Below are 23,264 nucleotides of genomic sequence, written 5' to 3'. Positions count from 1 at the left end.
AGGCCTGATCACCGACAGCGATGACACGGCCTATAGGGAGGAGGCCAGAGAACTGGCAGTGTGGTGCCAGGACAACAACCTTTCCCTCAATGTGAGCAAGACTAAGGAGCTGATCGTGGGCTACAGGAAAAGGCAGGCCGAACAGGCCCCCATTAACATCGACGGGGCTGTAGTGGAGCGGGTCGAGAGTTTCAAGTTCCTTGGTGTCCACATCACCAACGAACTATCATGGTCCAAACATACCAAGACAGTCGTGAAGAGGGCACAACAAAACCTTTTCCCCTTCAGGAGACTGAAAAGATTTGGCATGGTTCCCCAGATCCTCAAAAGGTTCTACAGCTGCACTATTGAGAGCATCCTCACCGGTTGCATCACCGCCTGGCATGGCAACTGCTCGGCATCTGACCGTAAGGCGCTACAGAGGGTTGTGTGAACAGCCCAATACATCACTAGGGCCAAGCTTCCTGCCATCCAGGACCTAAATAATAGGCGGTGTAAGAGGAAGGCCCATAAAATTGTCAGAGACTCCAGTCACCCAAGTTATAGACTGTTTTCTCTGCTACCACACGGCAAGCGGTACCGGAGCGCCAAGTCTAGGACCAAAAGGTTCCTCAACAGCTTCTACCCCAAGACATAAGACTGCTGAACAATTCATAAAATCGCCACCGGACAATTTACATTGACCACCCCCCTTTTGTACACTCGCTGTTTGTTTGTTACCTATGCGTAGTCACTTCGCCCCCACCTACATGTACAGATTACCTCAACTAGCCTGTACCCCGGCACACTGACTCGGTACCGGTGCCCCCTGTATATAGCCTCCACACTGACTTGGTACCGGTGCCCCCTGTATATAGCCTCCACACTGACTCGGTACCGGTGCCCCTGTATATAGCCTCCACACTGACTCGGTACCGGTGCCCCTGTATATAGCCTCCACACTGACTCGGTACCGGTGCCCCCTGTATATAGCCTCCACACTGACTCGGTACCGGTGCCCCCTGTATATAGCCTCCACACTGACTCGGTACCGGTGCCCACTGTATATAGCTTCCACACTGACTCGGTACCGGTGCCCCCTGTATATAGCCTCCACACTGACTCGGTACCGGTGCCCCTTGTATATAGCCTCCACACTGACTCAGTACCGGTGCCCCCTGTATATAGCCTCCACACTGACTCGGTACCGGTGCCCCTTGTATAAAGCCTCCACACTGACTCAGTACCGGTGCCCCCTGTATATAGCCTCCACACTGACTCGGTACCGGTGCCCCTTGTATATAGCCTCCACACTGACTCAGTACCGGTGCCCCCTGTATATAGCCTCCACACTGACTCGGTACCGGTGCCCCTTGTATATAGCCTCCACACTGACTCGGTACCGGTGCCCCTTGTATAAAGCCTCCACACTGACTCAGTACCGGTGCCCCCTGTATATAGCCTCCACACTGACTCAGTACCAGTGCCCCCTGTATAAAGCCTCGTTATTCTTATTCTTATTGTGTTACTTTTATTATTACTTTTTAGTTTAGTCTTCTTGGTAAATATTATCTTCTTCTTGAACTGCACTGTTGGTTATAATGGTTAAGTAGGCATTTCACAGTAAAGTCTACACTTGTTTTATTCGGCGCATGTGACAAATAAATTGGATTTGAAACGATGGAAAGAAAGAGGGAGGTTTGTTCAGCATTCAACCTTACAGAACATATTTTTTCCTTATAGGACTGAACAATGTGAATCGGTCCAACACAAAGACGGAGAATGCCGAAAAAGAGGGAACGACTAAGATTACAGCACAGTCAGCTGTGAAGAGGTATCAGACATGGGCAAGTGATGTCAGAGGAAAATGTAGAAAATAGTGTATGAATTAGAGAGGTGTTCAGTTTGAAACAAATTGAAAAGGGGACAAAGACAGAAGGAAAGAATAAAAGAAGGAAAGAAGGATAAATTGAGATGGATTGAGAGAAAGCTTTTCCAATATCAGATAATATCCTTGACAGCTCTTACAACTGCTTAGCCCAGACCAAATACAGTCATGGTTGTATTTGTTTACCTGTTGTTTATTTGTTTGTTGACCTTTAGCTCCATAGTAACCAAGACAGAGAATGATGATCCAGAGGAACAGCGAGGGAAGCCCAGTGCACCATGGGATGAGAACGCCCCACAATGGTACAGTACTGTCTTTGCTCTAGGATGGATTGTATTGGTCATGTCTGACATGTACATATTACAATAGTTATTCCTGGTATGTGTTTGCATTGGTTACGTCATTAATATTTGGTGGATTAAACGTCAGCACACACACACGCACATCTGGAGAAAATAGTGAGATAGGCAGGAGAGGGATTGCAGCTAGGGTTAAGTAGATTTCCTTGTTGGCCTTACTCACGACAACAACTGAGGAACAGAGCAAAGCACACATTTCATCAATGTAGGAGGCTGAACATAGAAAACCCTCCCAGCGGCTTCATCAAATACACTGCTGGAAGCTGTATGTGAGAGCACAGTGACAGCCAGTTTGTGTCTATACGTCTCCCTCGTTCACAGTAGCCTGGTCCCAGATCTGTTAATACTGTCATGCCAAACAATGACCATAGGAGTTGGCAACACATTACAAACAGATCTGGGACCAGGTTAAGTTCATAGTGTTTGTACAGTAGCATGGAGACAGACACAAAGAGATTGGTATTGGTATTTGGTATTTTATTAGGATCCCCATTAGCTGTTGCAAAACACTCTTCCTGCGGTCCACACAAAACATGAAACATAATACAGAATGACATAATACAGAACATCAATAGACAAGAACAGCTCAAGGACAGAACTACATAAAAAAAATGAAAAAGCACACGTAGCCTACATATCAATGCATACACACAAGCTATCTAGAGATGGGACTGTGTGGCTCAGTTGGTAGAGCATTGCATTTCCAACGCCAGGGTTGTGGGTTTGATTCTCACGGGCGACTAAGAAATATAGAAATACGACTGGAAGTCGCTCTGGATAAGAGCTTCTGCTAAATGACAAAAATGTAACAGAACTGCCCATTCACATTCATCTTGTTGAGCCGGTCTTCGTACGAAATTGCACCCTACTCCCTACATAGTGCAGTACTTTTGACCAAAGCCCCGGTGAAAAGTAGTGCACTACATAGGGAATAGGTTGCCATTTCAGACATAGCCACTGTCTTCTGATGATAATTTAGTATTATCCAAGGCTATTTGCATATCAATAAGCTGGTTTCAACATTATTTCCTCTCCATATTGATTTTTGTTATCTTGGGGCTGCGATGTGCTCCCTCTTTCCCTCTCAGGGGGCTGTGAGTGTGTGTACGTGTGTGCGTGTGTGTGTGTACGTGTGTGCGTGTTTGTGTGTCAGAGGGGCCTTATCTGAAGCTAATGAATGCAGACAGACAGGATGTGTGTGAGGCCTGGGGGTCACTAACCAGCAGCCATTGGTGTGACCTGTTGCCTTGGCATTTAGATGTATCCTCTGAGACTATGACATCATCCTCCTGCCATTCACTGACGTATCTGTGTCAATGTGGTTATGGCTAGGTGAAGAGGAATGTTGTCGTTTGTGTCAGCATGATGACTAAGGACTATACTTAGGAGTTTGTTTTTGCCAACAGATCATTCACTATATAGATCAATGTATGTATTATTGACAGCTAGCTGCCTGTCCTGATGGTAATTCTGATCAAGTTTCCTTGTTTTCCTCCCCAGTGGACTGTACAACACGGCAAACCAGCGAACCAAGTCGCCCAAATTCCCCAAGGCACGTGGTCGCACCCCTTCAGGAGGCAGCGGGAAGGAAACGTCCCAGAACCCACGCTGGTGTGTAGCCTTCTCCTATGATCTTTCACCTATGACATGTCAACCCACCTCACCTCTCCTCCCAATAGCTCAGCTGACACTAGTATGTACTGTCCATCAACTGTCCAGGTGTACCCTATGCTCAGGGACGTCATGCATCCCAAAAATCAGAGTGAGCCCAAAGTACGTGAGGATGCCTGGGGGGCTGGTCCGGAGGGTAGCCCCCCCTTTCGGAAGTTGGAGATTTTTGCATTTTCAAAACACCTGAAACAGCTTTTTCCTGTAATCTAGAGCCATAATCATTATGCTTATTTCTATGTAAAAAATATGTTTATTTTTCTGCATATCTAAGCATACCTCTTGAGCTGTCTGTAGCCTCCTGACTGGTGGTAATTTTTTTAAAGAAACTAAATATGCTTCTCTGCATCTCTGCTAAAATCTGGATAAAAGATTGAAAGGAATGTGAGTCTTATTCAGCACATTTAGTAATTACTTGCTTTTCTAATGTCTACCAACCTTGCCAGCAGGCATGCCAGCTAGTTAGATAGTTAGACAAGCTAGCTACTCTAACTTGATTGATAGCCTGAAATGGCTTCTTGGTAGCTAGTTATCAGGTTGGGAGATTGGTAACCTATCTAGGTTAACTAAAGCCAACTTCATAAAATTGATAGGTGGATAGTAGTATTACAGAGAAACACCAACAGGACAAATCTCAGGTCGTGGCAGAAGAGGAGAGGAGGGGACAGGACTCGGGTCGTGGCTAAAGAGACAGAGGAGGGGACAGGGACGCAGGTAGTGGCAGAAGAGGAGAGGAGGGGACAGGACTCAAGTAGTGGCAGAAGAGGAGAGAAGGGGACTGGACTCAGGTAGTGGCAGAATAGGATAGAAGGGGATAGGACTCAGGTAGTGGCAGAAGAGGAGAGGAGGGGACAGGACTCAGGTAGTGGCAGAAGAGGAAAGGAGGGGACAGGACTCGGTTAGTGGCAGAAGAGGAGAGGAGAGAAGGGGATAGGACTCGGGTAGTGGCAGGAGAGGAGAGGAGAGGACAGGACTTAAGTAGTGGCAGAAGAGGAGAGCAGGGGACAGAACTCGGGTGGTGGCAGAAGAGGAGAGGAGGGGACAGGACTCAGGTAGTGGCAAAAGAGACAGAGGAGGGGACAGGACTCGGGTAGTGGCAGAAGAGGAGAGGAAGGGACAGGACTTGGGTAGTGGCAGAAAAGGAGAGGACAGGACTCGGGTAGTGGCAGAAGAGGAGAGGAAGGGACAGGACTCGGGTAGTGGCAGAAAAGGAGAGGAGGGGACAGGACTCGTGGCAGAAGAGGAGAGGAGGGGACAAGACTCAAGTAGTGGCAGAAGTGGGGAGGAGGGGACAGAACTCGGGTAGTGGCAGAAGAGGAGAGGAGGGGACAGGACAGGACTCGGGTAGCGGCAGAAGAGGAGAGGAGGGGACAGGACAGGACTCGGGTAGTGGCAGAAGAGGAGAGGAGGGGACAGGACTCAGGTAGTGGCAGACGAGGAGAGGAGGGGACAGAACTCAGGTAGTGGCAGAAGAGGAGAGGAGGGAACAGGAGTCGTGTAGTGGCAGAATAGGAGAGGAGGGGACAGGACTCGGGTAGTGGCAGAATAGGAGAGGAGGGGACAGGACTCAGGTAGTGGCAGAAGAGGAGAGGAGGGGAAAGAACTCAAGTAGTGGCAGAAGAGGAGAGGAGGGGACAGGACTCGGGTAGTGGCAGAATAGGCGAGAAGCGGACAGGACTCGGGTAGTGGCAGAAGAGGAGAGGAGAGGAGGGGACAGGACTCAGGTAGTGGCAGAAGAGGAGAGGAGGGGAAAGAACTCAAATAGTGGCAGAAGAGGAGAGGAGGGGACAGGACTCGGGTAGTGGCAGAATAGGAGAGGAGGGGACAGGACTCAGGTAGTGGCAGAATAGGAGAGGAGGGGACAGGACTCAGGTAGTGGCAGAAGAGGAGAGGAGGGGACAGGACTCAGGTAGTGGCAGAAGAGGAGAGGAGGGGACAGGACTCGGGTAGTGGCAGAATAGGAGAGGAGGGGACAGGACTCAGGTAGTGGCAGAAGAGGAGAGGAGGGGACAGGACTCAGGTAGTGGCAGAAGAGGAGAGGAGGGGACAGGACTCGGGTAGTGGCAGAATAGGAGAGGAGGGGACAGGACTCAGGTAGTGGCAGAATAGGCGAGAAGCGGACAGGACTCGGGTAGTGGCAGAAGAGGAGAGGAGAGGAGGGGACAGGACTCAGGTAGTGGCAGAAGAGGAGAGGAGGGGAAAGAACTCAAGTAGTGGCAGAAGAGGAGAGGAGGGGACAGGACTCGGGTAGTGGCAGAATAGGAGAGGAGGGAACAGGACTCAGGTAGTGGCAGAATAGGAGAGGAGGGGACAGGACTCAGGTAGTGGCAGAAGAGGAGAGAAGGGGACTGGACTCAGGAGGCGGCAGAATAGGAGAGGAGGGGACAGGACTCAGGTAGTGGCAGAATAGGAGAGGAGGGGACAGGACTCAGGTAGTGGCAGAAGAGGAGAGAAGGGGACTGGACTCAGGAGGCGGCAGAAGAGCAGAGGAGGGGACAGGACTCAGGTAGTGGCAGAATAGGAGAGGAGGGGACAGGACTCAGGTAGTGGCAGAAGAGGAGAGGAGGGGACAGGACTCAGGTAGTGGCAGAAGATGAGAGAAGGGGACAGGACTCGGGTAGTGGCAGAAGATGAGAGAAGGGGACAGGACTCAGGTAGTGGCAGAAGAGGAGAGGAGGGGACAGGACTCGGGTAGTGGCAGAAGAGGAGAGGAGGGGACAGGATAATACATCTACTGCTGTTGCTCCTTCAGTAATTTCCCCTTTGAAAAGTACATATATGGGATAATGTTGCCTTCTAGTGGTGTAATGTGGAACTAACTGTAGAGCTTGTACAGTTCTTGCTCCACCATTACCATTACGCACAATATTGTGGGTACATGTATAACAAAACATGTTTGCCTTATAATAGCTGATAATTGTTCCTATACAAGCAGTTAATTACCAAAAATGTATTGTGAAGACACCCCTGTTTAAATTGCCTCATAAATGTGTCTATACTGTACTGAAGCTACTGCAAAGGTCACATAGTAGTATGTTTGTATGAAGTAGACCATTCTAGTAATCAAATACAAGATTTGTACTTCATGTTATTTTAATATGAATGAGTCATAAAGGTTAGTCTGGGCTGTGTCTGTTGTGGGGCAGAGATGCAGAATTTCTGGGTAGAAACCGTAAATCAGATTACCCCTAGGGTTTGTGGCCAATGAAGCATTCTCTTTGAATAGATAGCAATTATCATACATCATAGTGGGACAGATGCTCTCACTTTTAAGTCAGAGTCATGAATGTTTATGTTGATGATTAAAACATGTCAAACTCATCAACCCTCTCTGTTTAATAGTAGTTGTAACATGACAATGACATTCCTCTGATGTCTAATAGTAACAACATGACAGTGACTCTCTGATAATAACATGACAGTAATAACTTCTGTGATATGATCCCTCAGGAAAGGCCAGGCCAGTGATCCAACAGATCCCCCGAACCAGAACGATCAGCAAAGGAGGTACAGTTAGCTTACAGTACTGCATGCTAAATTCTTCAATTCTGAACCTCTGTCCTCTCTGCAACTAAAGGGTCACATCTTTACATCCCTACGTTCCACACAAACTTAGACAACCCAGTGACTTGCCAAGATTGTCATTGATGTGCCGTGTTGTAATGTGGCAGCACCACAAATCCACGGTTGGAGCTCTACAGGGATAACGGTCTAGTCAGCGTGTGGTTCTGTTTTTCAGTAGTTACATTAGCCAAGTTCTGGAGTCATTTCTCTAAAAGTAAAAGTTAACATTTGTCCTCTCTCTCTGACAGGTCATACACAAACAACATTCCATCTCATTTATTTTCCCCTCGTCAACTTTTAACCTCGTTTTATTCACCGCTGCCCACCCGCAGGTCACGCTCCCGTGGCAACACCAGTAGTGGCAGCGAGTCCGAGAACTCCACCCGGGAGCATCGTAAAAAGAGGAACCGGTGAGTGATGCCACTCTGCTTTCCCTACAAGGAGACATATCAGTACATATAGCCATTAAATATACAGAATAAATATATATAGTAAACCACTACTACTACCTCCTATTTTGTACATAGTAGTACCACTAAAAGTACATAGTAATATTTCTCAAAGGTGACAGCCATTCCATAGTAAACTACAACTGTATCATATGGGGGTATAGCTCCCAAGACTACTATTTCCCTACGCCAGTGTCTGTAAGGGAAGTATGTATTGAAGAAATACAGCATATCATCAGGCTGCTATTGTCATCTGAATGATACTATATGTTATTGAGACCCACAATGGTTCCTTCGCTGTGTCATACGATATTTGATACACTATAGACAGCCTCAAGTGTCTGAATATCTCATGATGGAGCGAAAGTAATTAGGAAGGAAACGAGAGAGTATATTTCATGGAAATTGTGTTCCTATCTGTTGTGACAGTAAAAATAGTGATGTACTGTATGTAAAATATCGTTTTTTCAAGTTTCTTGTTTTAATATGACATGCACAAGTACAGTGAAATGCCTTTCTTGACAGCTCTAAACCCAACACTGCAGTAATCAATAACAATTTAATACTAAAAATAACATAAGGTAGAAAAAAACTAAATAAATAGAAATAAGAAGAACACGAGAAAGTTAGTAAGCATACTATATACACTGAGTATACCAAACATTAGGAACCCTTTTTGCCTTCAGAACAGCCTCAATTCGTCAGGGCATGGACTGTACAAGGTTTTGAAAGTGTTCCACAAGGATGCTGGCACATTACATTTAAGTCATTTAGCAGACGCTCTTATTCAGAGCGACTTACAAATTGGTGCATTCACCTTATGATATCCAGTGGAACAACCACTTTACAATAGTGCATCTAACTCTTTTAAGGGGGGGGGGGGTTAGAAGGATTACTTTATCCTATCCTAGGTATTCCTTAAAGAGGTGGGGTTTCAGGTGTCTCCGGAAGGTGGTGATTGACTCCGCTGACCTGGCGTCGTGAGGGAGTTTGTTCCACCATTGGGGTGCCAGAGCAGCGAACAGTTTTGACTGGGCTGAGCGGGAACTGTACTTCCTCAGAGGTAGGGAGGCGAGCAGGCCAGAGGTGGATGAACGCAGTGCCCTTGTTTGGGTGTAGGGCCTGATCAGAGCCTGAAGGTACGGAGGTGCCGTTCCCCTCACAGCTCCGTATGTGGACTCCAAGGCTTCCCACAGTTGTGTCAAGTTGGCTGGATGTCCTATGTGTGGTGGACCATTCTTGATACACATGGGAAACTGTTAAGTGTGAAAAACCCAGCAACGTTGCAGTTCTTGACATAAACCAGTGCGCCTGGCACATATTACCATACCTCGTTCAAAGGCACTTACAGTTTTTGTCTTGCCCATTCACCCTCAGTGGCACACATACACAATCCATGTCTCACTTGTTTCAAGGCTTAAAAAGCCTTCTTTAACCTGTCTCCTCCCCTTCATCTATACTGATTGAAGTGGATTTAACAGGTGACATCAATAAGGGATCAAAGCTTTCACCTGTATTCACCTGGTCAGTCTATGTCATGGAAAAAGCAGGTGTCTTAATGTTTTGTATACTCAGTGTACAGGGTCAGTCAGTTCTAGTACCATATTTACAATGTGCAGGGATACTGGAGTCATAGAGGTAGATATGTATAGGGGTAAGGTGACTAGGCATCAGGGTATATGATAAACAGAGTAGCAGCAGTGTACAGTATATGATGATTGTATGTGAGTGGGTGTGCAGAGTCAGTATAATTGTATGTGGATATTATGTGTGTGTGAGCAAATTATGGAGTGACTGTTTGTGTGTGTGTTGGAGTGACAGTTTGCGTGTGTGTGTATGGCCCTGTGAGTGTGCATAGAGACAATAATCTGCTAAGAGACAATAATCAGATAATAGTAATCAGATGATCTGTGTAGCCATTTAGTTAGCTATTTATCAGTCCTATGGCTTGGGGAAAGAAGCTGTTCAGGAGACTGTTGGTGTCAGACTTGATGCACCGACACCACTTGCCGTGCAGAAGAGGAGAGAATAGTCTTAGCGATTTTTCAGGCCTTCCTTTCACACCGCCTGATATAGAGGTCCTGGATGGCAGGGAGCTCGGCCCCAGTGATGTACTGGTGCTACTGTCATACCAAGCAGTGATGCAGCCAGTCAAGATGCTCTTAATGGTACAGCTGTAGAACTTTTTGAGAAGTGTTTCATCGTCACTGGTGATCAGGCCTAAAACTGTTGTCGTCAGCAAACCTGGTGTTGGAGTCGTACGTGGCCACGCACTTGTGGGTGAACAGGGATTACAGGAAGGGACTAAGCACGCACCCCTGTGGGGCCCCCGTGTTGAGGGTCAACGTGGCGGAGGGGATGTTGCCGACCCTCATCACCTGGGGCCAGTCTGTCAGGAAGTCCATGATCCAGTTGCAGAGGGAGGTGTTCAGTCCCAAGGTCCAAAGCTTAGTGATGAGCTTGGAAGGCAACAAGCTGTTGAACGCTGATCTGCAGTCAATTAAAAGCATTCTCACATAGGTGTTCCTCTTATCTAGCAGTGTGGAGTGCAATTCAAATTGTGTCTTCTATGGATCTGTTGGGGCGGTATGTAAATCGGAGTGGGTCTAGGGTGTCTGGGATGATGGAGTTGATGTGTGCCATTACCAGCCTTTCAAAGCACCTCATGATTACAGATGTGAGTGCTACAGGGCCGTAGTCATTGTGGCATGAAAACTTAGAGTTCTTAGGAACAGGAATGATGGTGGTCATCTTAAAACATGTGGAGATTACAGACTGGGACAAGGAGAGGTTGAAAATGACAGTGAATATGCCTGACAGGTGTTCTGCGCATGTTCTGAGAACGCAAGGTCCTTTGAATGTGGATGTATCATGTGTCAGTTAGTTGCCAGTTGCAACCATACTGTCATCTCTGTACATGTCTGTGTAAATGTAACATGGTTGGATTGTATGTTCCAGCCTTCCAGGTCTTTTATGGAGAAGTAATATGTTTATGCAGTATATTTATAATATACTGGCATATAATACTCCTATATGATATTACAATACTAAAATAATTTTATATTCCAGGTCTCGTCAGGAGAATGAGATGGTGGACTCTGGTCCTCAGTGGGAAGCTGTACTCTGCCGTCAAAAAGAGAGGTCTCAGAACGACCCAAACCATCGTCGCTCACGACACCGTTCACGATCGTAAGACAACCACACACACGTCACACACACCCTCCTTCCCTCTCCTCCCTGCGCTAAAGTCCCCCACCTCTGACCTGACCTGGAACCATGCCTTAAACTACGGTCAATTTCATCTCCTCAATTTCCAGATGCACAGAGGGAAGAATTTCCATTCATTACAATAACTCTCCTTATCAGATGGTCCGTCTTATAAATAACCCTTCAACTATTAACCCCTGTAATTCTGTGATGTGTTCCAGGCGGAGTCCAGATGTGCAGGCTAAAGAGCAGCTGTGGAAGCACATTCAGTAAGTAATGACTCCATTTATGAGGTTCAACAGTGCTCTTTTAGAAATAAGCTGGTACCACTTTATTTGGGTAACTAGGCATCAGGATATATGATAAACAGAGTAGCAGCAGCATATATGATAATTGTATGTGCGTGGGTGCGTGGGTGCGTGGGTGTGTGGGTGAGTGGGTGCGTGGGTGAGTGGGTGTGTAGAGTCAGTATAAATGTACACTGCATTCAGAAAGTTTTTTAGACCCCTTGACTTTTTCATAATTTTGTGACATTACAGCCTTATTCTAAAATGGTTTCAATCACATGTTTTCCTCATCAATCTACAACCCATAATGACAAAGTGAAAACAGGTTTTTAGAAATGTTTGCAAATGTATTAAAAATAAATAACAGAAATACCTTTTTTACACAAGTATTCAGACCCTTTGCTATGAGACTTCAAATTGAGCTCAGGTGCATCCTGTTTCCATTGATCATCCTTGAGATATTTTTACAACTTGATTGGAGTCCACCTGTGGTAAATTAAATTGATTGGACATGATTTGGAAAGGCACACACCTGTATATATAAGGTCCCTGTCACGGCCGTCGAAAGAAGTGGACCAAAGTGCAGCGTGGTTAGCGTACATTTTCTTTTCTTTTAGTAAATGTCGCCAACAAAACAAGAAACGAAGAAACAACCGTGAAGCTTACAGGGCGATAGTGCCACTAACAAAGATAACTACCCACACCTTAGGTGGGAAAAAGGGCTGCCTAAGTATGATTCCCATTCAAAGACAACGATAGACAGCTGTCCTTGATTGAGAACCATACCCGGCCAAAACATAGAAACACAAATCATAGAAATAAAGAACATAGAATGCCCACCCAAATCACCCCCTGTCCAAAGCAAATAGAGACATAAAAAGGCTCTCTATGGTCAGGGTGTGACAGTCCCACAGTTGACAGTGCATGTCAGAGCAAAAACCAAGCCATGATGTCGAAGGAATTGTCCGTAGAGCTCCGAGACAGGATTGTGTCGAGGCACATATCTGGGGAAGGGTACCAAAAAATGTCTGCAGCTTTGAAGGTCCCCAAGAACACAGTGGCCTCCATCATTCTTAAATGGAAGAAGTTTGGAACCACCAAGACTCTTCCTAGAGCTGGCCATCCGGACATACTGAGCAATCGGAGGAGAAGGGCCTTGGTCAGGGAGGTGACCAAGAACCCGATGACAGAGCTCCAAAGTTCCTCTGTGGAGATGGGAGAACCTTCCAGAAGGACAACCATCTCTGCAGCACTCCACCAATCAGTCCTTTATGGTAGAGTGGCCAGATGGAAGCCACTTCTCAGTAAAAGGCACATGACAGCCCGCTTAGAGTTTGCCAAAAGGCACCTAAAGCACTCTCAGACCATGAGAAACAAGATTCTCTGGTCTGATGAAACAAAGATTGAAATCTTTGCCAAGCGTCACGTCTGGAGGAAACCTGGCACCATCCCTACAGTGAAGCATGGTGGTGGCAGCATAATGCTGTGAGGATGTTTTTCAGCGGTAGGGACTGGGAGACTAGTCAGCATTGAGGGAAAGATGAACAGAGCAAAGTACAGAGAGATCCTTAATGAAAACCAGAGCGCTCAGGACCTCAGACTGGGGCGAAGGTTCACCTTCCAACAGGACAACGACCTTAAGCACACAGCCAAGACAACGCAGGAGTGGCTTCGGGACAAGACTCTTAATGTCCTTGAGTGGTCCAGCCAGAGCTCGAACTTGATCAAACATCTGGAGAGACCTGAAAATAGCTGTGCAGCGACGCTCACCATCCAAACCTGACAGAGCTTGAGAGGCTTTTCAGAGAAGAATGGGAGAAACTCCCCAAATACAGGTGTGCCAAGCTTGTAGCATCATACCCAAGAAGACTCGAGGGTGTAATCTCTGCCAAAGGTGCTTCAACAAAGTACTGAGTAAAGGGTCTGAATACTTATGTAAATTTGATATTTCATTTTTTTCTAAAATTTCTAAAAATCTGTTTTTGCTTTGTCATTATGAGGTATTGTGTGTAGATTGATGAGAAAAAAACACTTTTTTAATCCATTTTAGAATAAGGCTGTAACCTAACAAAATGTGGAAAAGGTCAAAGGGGTCAAAATACTTTCCAAGTGCACTGTATGTGCATATTATGTGTGTGTGAGCAAATCATGGAGTGAGTGTTTGTGTGTGTGTTGGCGTGAGTGTGTATGGCCCTGTGAGTGTGCATAGCGACAATAATCCGCATAGAAACAATAATCAGATAATCCGTGTAGCCATTTAGTTAGCAATTTAGTTAGCTATTTATCAGTCTTATGGTTTGGAGATAGAAGCTGTTCAGGAGCCTGTTGGTGTCAGACTTTATGCACTGGTACCGGCTGACGTGCGGAAGAGGAGAGAGTAGTCTATGGCTTGGGTGATTTGTTTTCAGGCCTTCCTTTCAAACCGCCTGATATAGAGGTCCTGGATGGCAGGGAGCTCGGCCCCAGTGATGTACTGGGCTGTCCGCACCATCCTCTGTAGCGCCATGCGATTGAGGGCGGTGCTATTGCCATGCCAAGCAGTGATGCAGCGAGTCAAGATGCTCTAACTGGTACAGCTGTTGAACTTTTTGAGGATTTGAGGGCACATGCCAAACCTTTTCAACCTCCTGAAGGGGAAGAGGTGCTGTCGGGCCTTCATGACTGTGCATGTGTCTGTGGACCATTTTAAATCCTTAGTGTTGTGGACACCGAGGAACTTGAAGTTCTCAACCCGCTCCATGGTTGGACTGTATGTTCCAGACTTCCAGGTCTTTTATGTAGATGTAATATGGTTAATCCTAACCCTAAACTTAACCCTTAACCTAGCCCTAACCCTTACCCTAACTAAACCTTATTCTAAACTTTACCCTAACCCTAGCAAGCAGTTGCTTATCAACAGATAGGTAGTTGATAGTGTGACCTACAGATGGAGTATCCAAATAAAGTATGACCAATAGGCCTTTTTTCCTGTGTTATGAAAAGTTAAAGGTGTAGCACTATAATGACTTGACTAACCATTACTAATAGTTGATAACTATTCATAAAGAGTATATACTATTGAACAGTATGTACAGTATGTACTCTCCAGTGAATGGTAACATGAATGGTAACATACCCTGGTGGTTGTGTTCCTACAGGAAGGAGCTGGTGGATCCTGCTCCTGATCTAACAGAGGATCAGCTGAAGGAGATCCCCTACAAGAAAGTGGAGTGAGTGACTGCTACTACCTTCCTCATTAGATTAGATAGTCTGTACATTTTTTAGGATGAAAACTTGTCGATATGATAATCAGACAGGTCAATATGATAATCAGACAGGTCTATATGATAATCAGACTGGTCTATATGATAATCAGACTGGTCCATATGATAATCAGACTGGTCTATATGATAATCAGACTGGTCTATATGATAATCAGACAGGTCTATATGATAATCAGACAGGTATATATGATAATCAGACTGGTCTATATGATAATCAGACTGGTCTATATGATAATCAGACTGGTCTATATGATAATCAGACTGGTCTATATGATAATCAGACAGGTATATATGATAATCAGACTGGTCTATATGATAATCAGACTGGTCTATATGATAATCAGACAGGTATATATTATAATCAGACAGTATGATAATATGATAATCAGACAGGTATATATGATAATCAGACAAGTCAATATGATAATCAGACGGTTATGATAATATGATAACCAGACAGGTTTTTGTTGTATTTTTACCCCTTTTTCTCCACAATTTTGTGATGTCCAATTGGTAGTTACAGTCTTGTGCCATTGCTGCAACTCCCGTACGGACTCAGGATAGGCGAAGGTTGAGAGCCATGTGTCCTCCAAAACATGACCCTACGAAGCCGCACTGCTTGCATAACCCGGAAGCCAGCCGCACCAATGTGTCGGAGGAAACACCGTCCAGCTGGCGACCAAAGTCAGCGTGCATGAGCTTGGCCCGCCACAAAGAGTCGCTAGAACGCGATGGGACAAGGACATCCCAGCCGACCAAACCCTCCCCTAACCCGGACAACGCTGGGCCAATTGTGCACTGCCTCATGGGTCTCCCGGTCGGCTGCAACACAGCCTGGGATCGAACCGCGGGCCCCATAATCAGACAGTTATGATAATATGATAATCAGACAGGTATATATGATTATCAGACAGGTCTATATGCTAATCAGACAGGTCTATATGGTAATCAGACAGATAACCAGGCAGGTCAATATGATAATTAGACAGGTCTATATGCTAATCAGACAGGTATATATGCTAATCACACCGGTCAATATGATAATCAGACAGGTCTATGTGCTAATTAGACAGGTCTATATGATAATCACACCGGTCAATATGCTAATCGGACATGTCTATATCATAATCAGACAGGTCTATATGATATTCACACTGGTCAATATGATAATCAGACAGGACTATATGACAATAAGACAGGTCAATATGATAATCAGACAGTTATGATAATCAGGCAGGTCAATATAATAATCAGACAGGTCTATATGACACTCAGACAGGTATGATAATGTGATAATCAGATACAGTTGAAGTCGGAAGTTTACATACACCTTAGCCAAATACATTTAAACTCAGTTTTTCACAATTTAATCATAGTAAAACTTCCCTGTCTTAGGTCAGTTAGGATCACCACTTTATTTTAAGAATGTGAAATGTCAGAATAATAGTAGAGAGAATGATTTATTTCAGCTTTTATTTCTTTCATCACATTCCCAGTGGGTCAGTGGGTTTACATTAGTATTTGGTAGCATTGCCTTTAAATTGTTTAACTTGGGTAAAACGTTTTGGGTAGCTTTCCACAAGCTTCCCACAATAAATTGGGTGAATTTTGGCCCATTTCTCCTGACAGAGCTGGTGTAAATGAGTCAGGTTTGTAGGCCTCCTTGCTCGCATGTGCTTTTTCAGTTCTGCCCACAGATTTTTCATAGGATTGAGGTCAGGGCTTTGTGATGGTCACTCCAATACCTTGACTTTGTTGTCCTTAAGCCATTTTGCCACAACTTTGGAAGTATGCTTGGTGTCATTGTTCATTTGGAAGACCCATTTGCGACCAAGCTTTAACTTCCTGACTGATGTCTTGAGATTTTGCTTCAATATATACACATCATTTTCCTGCCTCATGATGCCATCTATTTTGTGAAGTGCACCACTCCCTCCTGCAGAAAACCACCCCCACAACATGATGCTGCCACCCCTGTTCTTCCCGGTTGGGATGGTGTTCTTCAGCTTGCAAGCCTCCCCCTTTTTCCTCCAAACATGACAATGGCCATTAGGGCCAAACAGTTCTATTTTTGTTTCATCAGACCAGAGGACATTTCTCAAAAAAGTATGATCTTTGTCCCCATGTGCAGTTGCAAACCGTAGTCTGGCTTTTTATGGTGGTTTTGGAGCAGTGGCTTCTTCCTTGCTGAGCGGCCTTTCAGGTTATGTCGATATAGGACTCGTTTTACTGTGGATATAGATACTTTTGTACCTGTTTCCTCCAGCATCTTCACAAGGTCCTTTGCTGTTGTTCTGGGATTGATTTGCACTTTTCGCACCAAAGTACGTTCATCTCTAGGAGACAGAACGCATCTCCTTCCTGAGCGATATGACGGCTGCGTAGTCCCATGGTGTTTAAACTTGGGTATTATTGTTTGTACAGATGAACTAGGTACCTTCAGGCGTTTGGAAATTGCTCCCAAGGATGAACCAGACTTGTGGAGGTCTACAATTATTTTTCTGAGGTCTTGGCTGATTTCTTTAGATTTTCCCATGCCTCAAGCAAAGAGGCACTGAGTTTGAAGGTAGGCCTTGAAATACATCCACAGGTACACCTCCATTTGACTCAAATGATGTCAATTAGCCTATCAGAAGCTTCTAAAGCCATGGCATAATTTTCTGGAATTTTCCAAGCTGTTTAAAGGCACAGTCAACTTAGTGTATGCAAACTTCTGACCCACTGGAATTGTGATACAGTGAATTAAGTGAAATAATCTGTCTGTAAACAATTGTTGGAAAAATTACTTGTGTCATGCACAAAGTAGATGTCCTAACGGACTTGCCAAAACTATAGTTTGTTAACAAGAAATTTGTGGAGTGGTGGAAAAACGAGTTTTAATGTGTATGTAAACTTCTGACTTCAACTGTAGGTATGATAATATGATAACCAGACAGGTATGATAATCAGACAGGTATGATATTATGATAATCAGACAGGCCAATATGATAATCATACAGGTCTATATGATAATCAGACAGGTCTATAATGAATGGAGCATGCTCAGTCAGCACATTGGGGTAGGGTCTGTTGATCTGCACTTGGATAAGAAGATAACAGATTCCCCACCAGACTGAAGTGTTTCCCCCACATAACTTGAAGGATTGAGTCTGGCCTTTTCATACTGCTCCCTCTAGAGATACATTATGCTCTATTTAATTATATCTCACCGCCTCTGAAGCTGATGGATTCAGTGTGGCGTGGGCTTATATCCCACTGGACTAAATGAGAGGTAGGCCTACTCTCCTACACATGAGATAAAGTTCATCCTTCTTTCCAGAACCCAAGGAGACCCAATCAAAATCCGGCACTCTCATTCGCCCCGGAGTTTCCATCAGTACCGACGCTCCCAGTGTTCCGAAGGGGAGAGGTCCGTGCTCTCTGAGGTCAAGTGAGTCTAAACTGGTCTCAGGCCAGATCTTATGGTTTTTCACTCTTCAGAGTCTCACCTGAAACGTCACATTTAAATGGTGACAGTAGTGTGGTGGAGCTCTTATTAATGTCTCTAGACCGGGATACAATCTGAGGCGCGTTGTAGATGTGTAAAAGCAATGATCCTGACGTTCGCAGAGATCACATTCACGGTAAACTCAGCAAATGTCTGCCCAATCGAATATTACCTTTAAATGCCAAGGGCGCTGCAACGTCTGTCAAATTAAATCCCGGCTCTAGTCTAGTTATTGTACGGTTGCTTGATGCTGATGGTTCGTTCCTGTATTGTTCAGCACCTTGAGACATGATAATGGAAGCGACTGTGTGCTTCATAAATAGTATAGTATGATTAAAGTATAACCCTGCGTTTGTCTTCCAACATCTAACACATCTCTACCCTCTCCCCAGCACCCGGACAGACCTTGTTCCCCCCTTACCTGTGACACGCACAGCAGACATCCCAGGTTCCAGCTCCACCACCTCTCAGGTCAGTCACAAACCTTTTTCCTGACGCTTATTGGTCAATTCCACACGTACAAGCTGTAAACAAAGGCTGTGAGGCAGAAATGTTCACGATTAATAAAAGTGATACTTTGCGAGCGCATAGTAGGGTGATTATTTAATTTGAATGGCAGTGCTACACGTATTAAATCAATACCAGCTTTTATTACCACAAACTCTGGTTAATTAATCTCCCAGCATTGATATTGAAATTATGTATTGTTTTCCAGAAGAAGCACGGATCTAAAGACACGCTGCTGTCAGAGATCATAGAGCATGACGTAAGGAGCAGCGCCAAGGTGGTGAAGACGGTCCATACTCCCCGGACCAAGGTCGAGACGTGACCTGACAGAAACGCAACCACCACCGCAGAAACAATGCCACAATCTCACCAACAGAAAACATGTAAAGAAAAGCCTGATTTCTGGAAAGAAAAAAAAATGTGCTTGTGAAATACAACAGCAGGGGCTGTGTAGAGTAGACTGGTTGTGCTCTACACCAGTAACCAGCCCCACCTTGGAGTACTGCTCTGTGTATGTACCGTATGTGTTAGATAATGCATGGAAACCCCTTTAAGAGGACAAAAAGGACACTTTTCAAAGTTTTTGTGCCTGCTGTCTTTTGGACCACACCGACACCAGTAATTCTGTACAGTATCTTCCTTTTAACAAGAGCATTTAAGCTTTAAGGCGCTTTTGAGTAAGCCTGGTCCCAGATATATTTGTTCTATATAGCCAACTCCACAACGACCATAGGCTATACAGCACAAACAGATCTGGGCCCACAGTACTCCTGAGTGGGTTGTGGGTGTAGCGATCACTGCACAGTGAGGTCTTAGATCAATCATGTTTTACTATGCATTTGCCTCCAAATTTGCGTTATTATTATACAATATGCAGTATTAAAACATAGTGTTTCACTCATACATGTTGAGCTCCCATGTGGACACGAAGTTTGCATCTGAAATGGCACCCTATTCCCTGCATAGTGCACTACTTTTAAACAGACCCTTATGGGCCTTGGTCAAAAGTATTACACTGGGGATAGAGTGTCATTTGTGACGCAGCCTGGGTTATTATGTTACTGTATTGTCAGGTCAAGTGTGTTTACTGTAAGCACTTCTGTACTGTAGGAAACTTTGCTGCTGGACCCCATTTTTTTTTTGCACATTACAACTGAATATTTCGGGGGGGGGGGGGGGGTCGTCATCAATTAGAATAATGAATAATGAGTAGCCCACACTGTACAGTAGTTGAACTGGAAATTCATCCTTGTCAATAAATACATTCAATATGTCTAAAATGTTAGTGTTAGTGTTAGTGTGTTTCATGATATTGATATTGATTGTTTCTGTAGTAACACTTGTCACCACCAAGTGGAGTCAGATGGCCAGGGTTTGCTCTCTAATGGTTGCTTGTTGTAAGAGAAGAGGACACTGGGTGGCTGCACTGTACACCAGTAACCTGAAGGGTATAAAACTCAAGGACAAGATGACTATGTGTAATAACATACCAATGGATTTAATTTATTCAGGGTTTTTATTTGGTCTAAAATCATTAAATTCTTACTTATTTGATCCTGTTCTTTTTGGAGAATCAGTGTGGAAACACTGATGGACAAAGCCAAGACAAAATGTAATGTCTATGTAATGGTGATGGTGTCTGGGATGACTCACTCTGCCTTGCTGGAATGATAAGACAAGAAAGTCAGAAATGGAAGAAATAGTTCAGCAGCTGCTACAATATATTCATACAGGGACACCAACTAAACTACTAACGTTGGATGTAGAAACACAACAGTCCCTAATCTAATCTACAATCCTTGTAAAATCCATGTATGCAACTTTTTAGTGGGTTAATGAGACAAATGGAGAAATTAAAGTGATAACTATTAGGAACATATTTTAGGATGGCCAATTAATAATGAATGCTGACAATTATTCTATATACACCCATGTGAAATATCCCAACAGCAACAACGATGACTCACTGTTATAGCAAGCAAACTGCTCAGCCATTTGAGTTGGCACTGAGTGTGTGTTGACTACTGCATGATGAATGGCAAGGCAGTTGATCTCAGATTGTGTCCTGACTTCAACTCAACTGAATGACTCAGACTTTGTCCTAGAAAGCCTGATATGATTATTGGTTTATTCGGATCCCCATTAACTTTAGCAGAAGCAGCAACTATTCTTTCTGGGGTCCACACAAAAACATAAAACACAACAAGTAACAAAACACTGATAGATAAGAACAGTCACACAAATGTAAAATATGATATACACTGAGTATTAAAAACATTGGGAACACCCTCCTACTATTGAGTTGCAACCCCTTTAGCCCTCAGAACAGCCTCAATTCGTCAAGGCATGGACACTACAAGGTGTCGAAAGCGTTCCACAGGGATTCTGGCCCATGCTGACACCAAAACATCCCACAGTTGTGTCAAGTTGGCTGGATATTCTTTGGGTGGTGGACCATTCTTGAAACACACGGAAAACCGTTGTGTGAAAAACACAGCCTTTTTGCACTTCTTGACACACTCAAACCGGTGTGCCTGGCACCTACTACCAAGGCTTAAAAATCCTTCTTTAACCTGTCTCCTCCCCTTCATCTACACTGATTGAAGTGGATTTAACAAGTGACATCAATAAGTAATCACAGCTTTCACCTGGATTCACCTGGTCAGTCTGTCATGGAAAGAGCAGGTGTTCCTAGTGTTTTGTACACTCAGTGTAGAAACAATACAACTATTTTGCCAGCATTCTTCCATCCATACATTTCCTGCCTTTCCTCCTTCTATGGTCTGAGATGTAGCCTATGGTATGACTTTCTCTCACTGTTTACATACATTTCCACTGATCTGATATAGCCTGCCTCCCCATTCCTCTGACTCACTTTATCTCCTCATATCTGCACTGGAGCTAGTCACGATTTTAATGTGTTATGGCAGCATACCAGCAGGCTGTGCCAAATGCACTCATTCACCTCTTTCAAAGAAAGGATATGAGCAGGGCCCAGTGTTAGAAGATTATACCGTGCTAAGCATGAACGGAGTGCGCCTGTACTTTGGAATGTTTCATGGATTAGGTGAGAGGGTTTATGTTCATTTGCAAGAGACTGAGAGACTTAATTGTTTAGCCTTTTCAATAATGTAAACACAGAGAAATAGTGTAATAATTTCATCTTCTTCTTAGCATACTGAAGCACTCCGTTGTAGCAGACTGAAGTTCTTCAACCAACCAATTGAATCCTGTAGGGACTACATTATAATAATGGGCCTATCCATGTCTTATGCCCTCTAAACATCCTGTTTTCCTAGAGGACAAGAGCCAGCAGCCAGAAGCACTCAACTTGATGTAAACAGGAAACTGTAACATCCTCCTTCCTGGTTTATGACAAACCTATTTATCCAGTGAATGTGAAGACATCTGTGTTATCCAGATTAAACAGCTGGGACTCAAGGATGTATCAGTATTAAGGCCATTTCTATGGAAAGTCCCCATATAAATATCAGATTTGAATGAAGTACAGTACCAGTACTAAATAGCTATGACTCAAAACATATTAGTAAATGCAAACTACCCATCAAGTTTAAATACCAGATTTTGATGGGATATTTAGTACAGTAGCTGTACTTGCTAGTGGGATATTGCTACATTACATCAATAAAATCTGCATGACCTCAGGGCCTGTTCCATGTCTGATGCCTAAACAGATCCAGAGACTGTCATGGGAGGACAGTGTCCCCTTTGTGGAAATCTTCTGCTACAGACAAACCTCTAGTACCGAGGTTGTTGTGTAGTCAGTGCACAGACATCTGTTCCTACTGGGGCATGTCTGCTGCAGGCCAATGGAAATTAATCCAGTAAATAAGACTGATGGACAGCCAGATGCAATTTGCCTAACAAAGAGGTAACTTTTGATGTCATCTTATGCCACTCCTCAAGAGTGTAATACAGTCAACCATCCGAGCCAAATGCTCCACACTCTTAAATGCTCCATCTCTCAACTTGTTCTCTGAGAAATTGAAAGAGGGATTTAATTATTAAAAGTCTAAGCTGTTGGGGGGAGGTGGCTTCTAAGCTGACATATGGAATTGTTATTTATTTTTGGGCTTATTTGGGGGGGAGGGGTAGATCAGCTTTAATATTGCAGATAGATTGTAGCTTCCATCAATGTAATTGTCTGCATCACTTCCAATCACCCATATACTATTTTGCAAATATGTATATACAGTACCAGTCAAACATTTGGACACACCTACTCATTTGGACACGCCCACTCAAGGTTTTATCTTGATTTTTACTATTTTCTACATTGTAGAATAATAGTGAAGACATCAAAACCATGAAATAACACATGGAATCACGTAGTAACCAAAAAAGTGTTAAACAAATCATAATACATTTTATATTTGAGATTCTTCAAAGTAGCCACCCTTTGCCTTGATGACAGTGTTGGGGGTTGTTCCTTGTTCCTTGTCAATCATTGGTGAAATTAGCATTCAGACAATATCTTTAAGTAAATCAATCATTCATTTATTAATGCAATTGCCGACAGAAGTTGACAACAGGAACATAGCACGCATGTTTCCGAGTAAGTTCTGCAAAATAGAAAAGGGTCCGA

At 44.2% G+C, this 23,264-nt stretch overlaps 1 protein-coding gene across 1 annotated transcript in view; it reads left to right on the top strand.

The window, feature by feature from the left end:
- The window catches only part of epb41l4a (erythrocyte membrane protein band 4.1 like 4A), a 99,457-nt gene extending 79,626 nt beyond the window's left edge, over window positions 1-19,831 (top strand). The window contains exons 14-24 of the mRNA XM_071373502.1: window positions 1,723-1,813; window positions 2,083-2,169; window positions 3,727-3,837; window positions 7,345-7,401; window positions 7,791-7,868; window positions 10,977-11,096; window positions 11,336-11,383; window positions 14,539-14,610; window positions 17,984-18,094; window positions 18,544-18,622; window positions 18,867-19,831. Coding sequence (XP_071229603.1) covers window positions 1,723-1,813; window positions 2,083-2,169; window positions 3,727-3,837; window positions 7,345-7,401; window positions 7,791-7,868; window positions 10,977-11,096; window positions 11,336-11,383; window positions 14,539-14,610; window positions 17,984-18,094; window positions 18,544-18,622; window positions 18,867-18,980 — 968 coding nt within the window. The 3' untranslated portion in view covers window positions 18,981-19,831. The remainder of the gene's footprint in view (window positions 1-1,722; window positions 1,814-2,082; window positions 2,170-3,726; window positions 3,838-7,344; window positions 7,402-7,790; window positions 7,869-10,976; window positions 11,097-11,335; window positions 11,384-14,538; window positions 14,611-17,983; window positions 18,095-18,543; window positions 18,623-18,866) is intronic.
- Window positions 19,832-23,264: the final 3,433 nt, after the last annotated feature.

Source organism: Salvelinus alpinus, chromosome 1, assembly GCF_045679555.1.
Source record: "Salvelinus alpinus chromosome 1, SLU_Salpinus.1, whole genome shotgun sequence".
Lineage (NCBI taxonomy): Eukaryota > Metazoa > Chordata > Actinopteri > Salmoniformes > Salmonidae > Salvelinus > Salvelinus alpinus.
Note: the sequence above shows the minus strand (reverse complement) of the source record. Positions and strands in the feature narration are given on the sequence as shown.